This window comes from Medicago sativa, chromosome 6 (assembly GCF_051527215.1).
Source record: "Medicago sativa cultivar Bolivia chromosome 6, Bolivia_mono, whole genome shotgun sequence".
In the NCBI taxonomy this organism is placed as follows: domain Eukaryota; kingdom Viridiplantae; phylum Streptophyta; class Magnoliopsida; order Fabales; family Fabaceae; genus Medicago; species Medicago sativa.
Genome location: NC_140754.1, coordinates 14,801,237 through 14,810,701, shown reverse-complemented (window position 1 = coordinate 14,810,701; position 9,465 = coordinate 14,801,237). Strand labels below are relative to the sequence as shown.

The following is a 9,465-nucleotide window of genomic DNA, read 5'->3' as shown; positions in this document are numbered from 1 at the left end:
TTTTATTGGAATCCTTATTAGTGTACTTCCATTGGAGTCATTGAATCCTTAATAGGTACTTTTATTAAAATATTATAAATAAGTGGTGTGTAACGTGAAATCCATTTAAGGAGTCCCTATTAAGGAACTACCATGTGGATTTTCCATATACTTGCGTGTACTTAAGCTATAAGCACAACCAATGAAATCACACTTTGTTCTTCAAACATTCATAAAGAGAAGAACTGAATGTACTTCTAATTCATGTTGATGATATTATAGTTACAACACAAAATTATTTGATTGAGAGACAATTCGACAATTCAAATATTTCCTGAGAATTGATATAACCTACTCAAAGCAAGAGAGATTTATCTCTTAGACAAAATATGTGTTTGATATTTTGCAGGAGGAAACATGCAAACTTGAATTCAAACGTGTTTCTATTTAACAAAACCATAAAATGAGCTTCGAGGAAGGAGAGTGTCAAATTTTACAAAGTTCAATATTAAAGATAGGTAGGAAAGTTGATATATACTTGGCTCACATACGAGGCAGAATTTGGCATATGCAGTCAGTGTAGTGAGCAAATTTATGAATGATCCGAGGATGAGAAACTTGCATACTATAGACCATAACAAATGTGTTGCACTTATTTGTTTTGCGTGAAAGAGAAGTGTTTTGATATAGTAGTAATGTGTTTTATTTAATTTTTTTTTTAAAAAACTTTGGAGAATGGATATGTGGCTTTAGCATCAAATCAAATATTCTTGATTATAATATTGTTCAATGGGTTTTAGAGCCAAGGGTTTTCTTAGGCTTTCTCTATGCATTTGAAATTTTTTCAGTTAGTATTAATTAGTTATTGAGGGCTGTTTCGAGCTAGGTACGTCCTTATCAGTGGCAGTGAAGCTTGCAGTTTTTTCAGCTTATCGTCGATTTTTCAGCTAGGTACATGCATCCTTCCAAAATTTGCTTATGGGCTGTCTTTGCTTTTGGTGCATCATGCCTTTTGTTGGAAATGTGTATAACTGTGAAATGGAGTTGAAACTATAATCAGAAAGATTTGAGAATCACATGCACTTCATGCAAGGCCACTGAAAATTGATGGTCGTGGACTGACACTGTTTATTGCTCTTAATTATATTGAATTTTAGGTGACACTTTGATTCCTCTCATTGCTTGCATTGGTCAACAGCACAGAAAGTTATTGTTTTTCATTTTGTTCAATGAGTTACAGTGTTGTTTGTTTGATACTGAATCATTACGTGAGCAGTGTTGTGTTGAATGAATCAAACGTTGAAAATAGAGCAGTGTTAACACAACTCAGTCTCAAACTCATTTTAATAGGGTTATGTTAACAAGTGTACTGAGACACGTTGTTAAGGATTCAAAAAAGAAAATGTTTTTTTAAAATTTTAATACGTTGAATACATAATTTTTAAGATAAATTTTTCACTTTAAGTGTTTTAACAAGCATCTTAAGAACATATATTTTCATTTTATTATTAGGTGAAGCCCATAATCAACATTTTTGAAAATGCACTCTACACAAGAGCAAGGGTCCTCTCCAAAGTGGTGAGATACATGCGCGTTTCACTTAATAAAAAAATTGATGTTAGAGTGAGTGTTGTTAGTACTTCTCTTTAAAATATATTAAAAATAAGTTTAATTGTATTTTTAACCCCTAAACTTTCACAATTGTGTGTGATTTTGGTTTTCCCATATAATAAAAGTGTGATTTTATTTTGTAAGGACCAAAAACAAAATTCTGGATATTTATAGGGACCATTTACTTAACTAAACCTTAAATTGAAATATGATACAATATATAGTCAAATTCCCAAAAAAACTCATTTTGATTATCAAAAGAGAGTTTAGTCTAATTGATATATCAGTTCGTCAGTTTATTTAAACTTACATCACATTGCTTATTTAAAGATGTTCATATTAAACAAGTTTTTAAACAGGCTAGCAGGTCGTATTACGCATTCAGAAGGAAATGCTCATGCCTAAAAAGTAAGTCTATGATAGGCCGCAAGCTAAGCTTAGGTCTTCAAAAAATTTGGCAGGCCAGACTCAGACTTTACAAAGTCTAACTCAGCCTAGCCTATTCCCACCTCTAACAATGATTCAAATCATCATTAAGATACATGATCTTTATGAAGAATGATTCAAATCGTCAACGTTGTATTCCAAATCGCAATAGATAGAAAATCTGATTTTGAAAATCACACCTAAGATTTGAATCACAAAATACTTTTTTTTAGCATGATTCGAATCATTGCATACAAAAACTTTTGAAAAATCATGCTCTTATTCGAATCACATTATGTCATGATCACAATTGTTCAAATGATAATAAAGATAATCATTGTTAAAATAACTTTCCAACCCATATTTTATTCTAAAACGTTTTTCAACCAATTTTTTTATGCAATAAATAATTTACAGAAAAAAAAATCATAATATGACATGATCTTAAAAGAGAGAAGGTGCATACAAAAAACTATCCTAATAGAAACATCACTCAAAATGCAAAAAATTTATAAATCATATACAAGAGTTCACTTACAAAAGTTAAGTTGTGAACGACGATAATTAATTTTGATTATTTTTGTAAAGTATAAGTTATTGTTATCCTGATTAATATTCGGAGTTCGAGGCTCAACCTTTGCATATCACAATGTTCCTACTAACTGAATTATGCATAAGGACCGACGGTATATACCCATTTTTATTTACGAAAAAAACTTATTTCTAATAATACTTTCAATATGTCTGAAAATTGCTTTCCAAAAAAGCAAGTTTGAAACAAATTCTGAATTTGATGAAACATATAGAAAATTGCTTTTCCCACATAAGAAGTTGTTTAAAAACACATGAAAATGATCAAGAGAAAATAAAAAACTAAACGGCAGTTAACTATCATTGAGAGCAAAAATGTTCTTTCAATGTGTTTTTTTAGCAACATCATATATGGAAAAAGCAATATCGAACATATATGGGCTTTTTTGAAATAGAGCACAAAAAAGACCAAGCCCAATAAACAAAAACAATCTCAAAAAAAAAAAAACAAAACCCTAGTTTAGACACATTTATCACTGTCGTTTATATACCTTGTCGTCTCCAACTAAATTAGGGCTTCTTGTTCAATTTCACAAATCTTCGCATACCCTAACTTCAACCATGGTTGCCGCAAAGAAAACCGTACTATCTCTCTCTCTCTCTCTCTCTCTCTCTCTCTCTCTTCATTATTATCTTCATTTTTCTGTTAATTTTTTGTTTTTGAGTTCTGAATTTGATTTTGATTTTTAATTTGGATTTGCAGAAGAAGACCCATGAGTCTATCAACAACAGACTCGCTCTTGTGATGAAGAGTGGGAAGTATACTTTGGGTTACAAAACTGTTCTCAAATCTCTCAGGAACAACAAAGGTAAGTTTTTGTTTGATAATTTCATTGTTCTGATCTAATTTTTAATATTTGTTTGGAGATTCTAGCTCAATTGAATTAATGGGTCGTTTTGTAATTTAAATTTGTAATTTTTAGTTTACTAAAAATTCGATTTTTTTGGTTCTGATCTTGTTTTTACTATTTGTTTTGTTTTTTTAGCTTGATTTAGTTGATGGGTTGTTTCTTGAATATGTTTTTTTTGTGAAAAAACTAGATTTTTATTTTATGAATACATTGGAGGAAATGAGGTTTTTATGGTTTTGTTTGGATTTGGGGAGAATGAATGTATGGCTTTTGGAAATGGGGTGAAAGCTGTTTGTTAATTTGAGTTTTGTTTAGGGCCTGTTTGGATTGACTTAACTTTGAGCTTGTGTAAAACAGCTTATCAAATAAATAGGCTTTTATGTTAATTCATAAGTTCTCACTAACAAAAATTGTATCTTCATAAGCTGTTTTTTGATAAACTACCTTGACAAGCTTATGAATAACACATAAAAGCTTATTTATTTGCACAAGCTAAAAAATAAGCCAATCCAAACGGGCCCTTAATGTTGTAGGAAAATAGATTTTGTATGGCTTTGTTGAGATTTTTTACGAATGAATATTTTTGGTATGGGAAATATGGTTTTTACAAAATTGAAGTTGGCATTGTTTGTGTCATTGATTGATAGAGAAATGGGTTGACCATGAGTATTCTGTTCTGTATGTTGGAGATTGAAGCCTAATTGCCGCGAATAGGTTTCCCAAGATTCATTGGATTTTGTATGGTTTAGTTAGACTTCTTTATGTATGTTTTTGGAATGGGAAATATGGTTTGTACCCGATTAGATTTGAAATTATTGGTCTCTTTGATTGGGAAATGTGGCGACCATGAGTATTTTGTTATGTGTGGAAGAGATTGAAATGGATTTGTAGTGATTAGATTTCACAATATTGTTTGTAACTATTGTGGTTTTTGCTTGTGTATTTAGCACTTTGTTAGTTACATAAAAAATTGCTGAAGCAATGTTCAATGTATTCAAGAAAATGGACTTTTTGTTGTATTGTTTGACTTTTAGGAGATTGGTTTTGTATGGATTTGGGGAAGAATGAATTTAATTTGGGTTGTGAAATCTGGCTGTGAATTTGTTTTTTGTTAGATGTTATAGGAAAATAGCTTTTGTATGCTTCTGTTGGGTTTTATTCTTAAGAATGAAAGTTTTGGGTTTGAGATTTATGGTTTTTTCAGGAGTAAGTTTGTAATTTTTGGTTTTGTCGATGGATATTGGAGAAATGAGTATTTTGTTCTGTGTGTTGGAGATTGAAACTTTTTTATAATTTTGTTTTGATTCGGGAAGAGTGAATGTTTTTTGGTTTGTGAAATGTGGCTGTGAATTTGTTATGTTGCAACTGTTGTAGGAATAAGACTTTTTTTAAGAATCATTAGTTTGGTTTCATAAATATGGTTTTTATAGAATTAAATTTGAAATTGTTGATTTAATCAATGGAGAAATGTGGTGACCATGAGTTGTATGTTGTATATTGAAATCTTAGTGCAGTGATTAGATTTCCCAATATTATAACACTTTTTTTTAACTATTGTGGATGTGGATTTTGCTTGTGTTTTGTATTGACTAATGAGTTCTTTAGTGAACTCATTGATTATGCTTGCGGTAAACATTTTTCGATTTTATGCAGGGAAATTGATTATCATTGCTAACAATTGCCCACCATTGAGGAAGTCCGAGATTGAGTACTATGCTATGTTGGCGAAGGTTGGAGTTCATCACTACAACGGGAGTAAGTTCTCTATCTAATCAGTGTCATTTTTAAAAACTAACTTATAAACACTAAATGATTAATGGGAATTGTCTCAAATATGTTTGATCAATAGTTTAGTGACCTTGAACTTGCAAGCCACATTCTCTAGCTTTTGATTCAAGTGTTGTGTTCGGTCACATTGTAGGACTGACAGTCTTTGGAAAATTTGCTTTCTACATTTTGTTGGCCAGTATTAAGTAGCTTAACTATATAATGCACTATTAAATTGCTTTGGCATGATTCGTAAAATAGCTTCATACGTAAAATAGCCTGTTGTTTCAACACATATCAATGTAGCGTCAACCCTTTAAATCGAAGTCGTATCTAGTGTCGGACATCTGTCAATTTCCAATACCGACACAACAACGATACATTGGTCACATTCAAATATCTTACTTCCTCAATTTGTTAATGGTGTTGATGTGTTTGTCGTGTCCGGTGTCTGTGCTAGTGCCTTTGTATAACCTAGCTAGACTATTGTTAACTTAAACGGCTGTTGTTGGTGAATTTTTTTGATTTTACTCACTATTTCACTCTGGGAATTTTAGCTGTCAAAACTTCTGTTAGTTGCTGCTGCTGCTAAATTTTGACTGGAAGTTTTAGTAATCTTGTTCAGATTTAGATTTTTCGTTGCAATATTAGGCCCTGTTTACTTTGCGATAACAATTCCTATTTTTATCTCTTAAAATTTATGTTAGTTTAACTTGTTAACAAGGAGATGATAGTCTCTTGAAGTGAACAATTAATTGTCTTGCATTTCCGAAAACAATGAAAATGTCAAAAGAACTGTTCCTTTATTTCTAAGAATGCATTACCTCTAGCTAGCATTCTCTCTTCTCTTCATTACACCGACACACTTAAGAAGTCTCTCATCTTATTTAGAAATTAAAACGAACACAATCTAGAAAATGAAAACAGAAAAACGTTTTCACAAAGTAAACAGGCCCTTAAGAAGTGCATTATGTCCTATCAGATCTGAGGTTATTAGGTGTATCTACCAAAATGTTCACAACAGTTTTGAAAATTGCACTTTTGATCAGTTGAGCCACATCAGGAATTTGACATTTAGATGATATTTTTTTATGTAATTGCTTGTTATCATTGATTCCTTTGTTGCTGTTGTTATTTTACTTGTAACAATTCTGTTCTATTCAAATGCTTTAACAACTTTTTCTTGCTTATAGACAATGTGGACCTCGGCACTGCTTGCGGAAAATACTACAGAGTGTGTTGTCTCAGCATTGTTGATCCTGGTAACATATTATTCGACACTTATTCTAGCATTTGAAACTAATTTAATGCTTTTCATGTTTTTAATTATTTTATTTTATGTTTTCAGGTGATTCGGACATCATCAAGACCATACCTGGAGACCAATAGAGTTGTTGCATCAAGTCCTCGATTTTGGTCCTTTTTGAAACAAAACTGGCTGTTTTCTGTTTGTTTGTTTTTGCTTATCGAAATTTATGTGGACTTCCGGAAGTATTTGGATATTCGAGTATTATGATAAGTCGACTGCGATTTTTTCTTCAAAATAGTTTAATGATCTATACAATTTTGCAAGTTATTGTCATTTTATTTATATTACAAGAATCAATGTCATTGTGTTATCAATATGTTATAGTTATTGTTGAAATCTTTTATCTTGAATTCCTCGACAACTAACTTCTTCATGCGATGCACATTAGTGATAATTTTTCAAATAATCAAAGAGTTGAGATCATGGAAGTTGAGGCAACCAAGGCAAGGGTTTGGAGTTGGTTAGGTCAATAGAGATGGCAATGTTCATTTGATTCACGATCTTCAACCCAATTGGAAAACTGAAGGTTTTATCCTTTAGAGAGCTTAAGACTTACGGTGAACCTTTCCATTGTTTTTTTTTGGCTTTGTTTTATAAACTAATTGCAAATATGCTACTTGATTGAATTTGTAGCATATAACAAAATTAACGGTTGTCTATTTAGTATATACTTTTCTTCCAATTAAGATCACAAAGATAAAATTGAGAAGAAAAAAAAAAAAGGAGAATCCGCTCGAAAAAATAATAGTGTGGAAGTGCTTAGTATTCTCTGTCACACAATATGTGACTTGGATGATTGTTTCAGCCATGACAATACACATGGTTGTGCCCCTAAAAGGACCAAAATCGAGGACTCGATGACTACATGTATTGTTGATGAATGGTAAATCAATTTTGGGAACATTTTGCTTGATATAAGAGAAACTTCTTCAAAGATAATAAACTAATAATCACTCTCATAGTCTCATGTATTTCAATTGTTTGAATTGAAAGCATTGAGTCTCCAATATGTCATTCACTGAGCATTTGAGTTCGGGCCAACTAAGATCATATTCAAAATTTCAAATTGAATTCAAAGAATATTGTGGCTGAAACTCTAGTAGAGGTGGCTATATATATACTACTTTTCTTCAAAATTTTGATCATGTCACGATATGTATTACAAATTTAATTAATATTGAATTTGCTTAGGTTTGCTTTTGTCAACCAAAACAAAATATATTTGTACTAATATATCAAAGGGATATCAATTTTTAGTGTATATTTTTTTCTTACAATTTTACTCTTTACTTAAAACAATCATAATAATTCAATTCTATCTCTTTTTACCCAATCAAATAATTTTTTTTTTTGAAGAGGCTACCCAATCAAATAATTAATATCTTTTTTAAATATCTATACCTATGTTTAAAAGATGGAAATAGACAGATCAACCTACAAGAACATATAGTTTAGTGTACACAATGCCATGTTTTTTTTTAGTATTAGTCTTTTTATTTTTATATATTATACTGCAATTTTATAAATATTAGTCACAAAAATAATTAACTTCCCGTGCGGGTCTAAATACTAGTAAGTTCTCATATAATTTATAAATATTAGTCACAAAAATAATTAACTTCCCGTGCGGGTCTAAATACTAGTAAGTTCTCATATAATTTTCTCGTGTATAAAATATATGACTAAATTAGAGTGGAATTTCAATGTTTTTCGATTATTTAAGATATGGCTCAATACCTTTACCATTTATTGTGATTTGGTTTAAAAGTAATACATTTTATCTCTATTAACATCATCCTTATTTGGTTGTACATGGTAAATGAGAACCATCAACATAAATGAAGATTTAAAATAAAATTTACGCATAATGGCAACTATGGAAATCAAAACTTAAACTCAAGTCACAATAAGTTAAGATTATCCTTAATTTGGAAAATAGTTTTGTGAATCATATTATCAATACATGGTTATAACTAGTACATGCAAACTAAAATTCGAACCTTAATTCATATGAACAACTTTTTGGTGATGTTTTATGTCCACGACTAGGTCTTAAATCAGTTGGGCTAAAAACATCATCACCATCCTATTATCTTTTTTTTTTTTTTTTTGAAACAGCAAATTTTATTTTAAAAACCAGATCCCTGCTCAAGACGAACAGAGACCGGTGATTCAGAGAATACAAACTAGGGCGCCGTATATAGGCGGAACACCCAAAAATACACTCCAAACAAAACACCCCTACACCAATAAAATCACCCCCTAGCACATACTCTTTCTCAAAACAACCCTTGAAAAACGATACGCATAACCACCCGTTACCACTACTCAACCCCAGATAGACCCCGCTAAATGAAACACATCGTCCGCAACTCCTAAGCTGAGCCACTATTCCATGGATCAATCAGCTTCCACCACCACACAACCTCTGGTCCACCGAAAGAACACCATAACAGCCCAAAACCAAACTTGAACCGAAGAACTGACTCCCAATCTCGAATCAAAAGTGATCGGCCCACCAGACTTCAGGACCAAAATCAGACGGGCACCCCTAACCCTCAGTCCACCAGAGAAACACCGTAGCCCGCCAGACAAGAACGCAGCCAGACACCAACTCCCGATCTCGATGCAAAAGTAACCGGCCCGTCAGAATCCAGCACACAACATGTAAAGCAGACAACATGAATTGCGGTGATGCAAACATCAATCAACAAGGAAAAGAGCTCAGCTCGAAGGACACACACCCTAAACACCAAAGCAACCCAAAACTTCAAACTAGAGGTAGCGATAACGGATATGGGCCCGAATACCAGAGGCAGCCTCCGAAAGGAATCCCCCACATAAACACCCACAGACACACCTAAGCAACACCGACCACCCCCTTATACTGAATCACCACCACTGCCTCCCCACCAAACATCACCACCACCA

The 9,465-nt window shown here is 32.2% G+C and overlaps 1 protein-coding gene across 1 annotated transcript; it reads left to right on the top strand.

The window, feature by feature from the left end:
- The first annotated feature begins 3,119 nt into the window (after positions 1-3,119).
- LOC146913091 (large ribosomal subunit protein eL30-like) lies at positions 3,120-6,870 on the top strand. Its single transcript, XM_085716340.1, has 5 exons — positions 3,120-3,189; positions 3,311-3,416; positions 5,112-5,213; positions 6,419-6,487; positions 6,574-6,870. Exons 1-5 carry the CDS (start codon positions 3,169-3,171, stop codon positions 6,612-6,614), a joined length of 339 nt encoding a protein of 112 aa, XP_085572466.1. The 5' UTR covers positions 3,120-3,168; the 3' UTR covers positions 6,615-6,870.
- The last annotated feature ends 2,595 nt before the right edge of the window (positions 6,871-9,465 follow it).

Bases quoted from the DNA above. Each gene is read 5' to 3' on its own strand.
- LOC146913091 (XM_085716340.1), top strand. From the start codon at position 3,169: ATGGTTGCCGCAAAGAAAACC. The intron at 3,190-3,310 runs GTACTATCTCTC...TTGGATTTGCAG, and splicing joins TGGTTGCCGCAAAGAAAACC to AAGAAGACCCATGAGTCTAT. The intron at 5,214-6,418 runs GTAAGTTCTCTA...TCTTGCTTATAG, and splicing joins AGTTCATCACTACAACGGGA to ACAATGTGGACCTCGGCACT.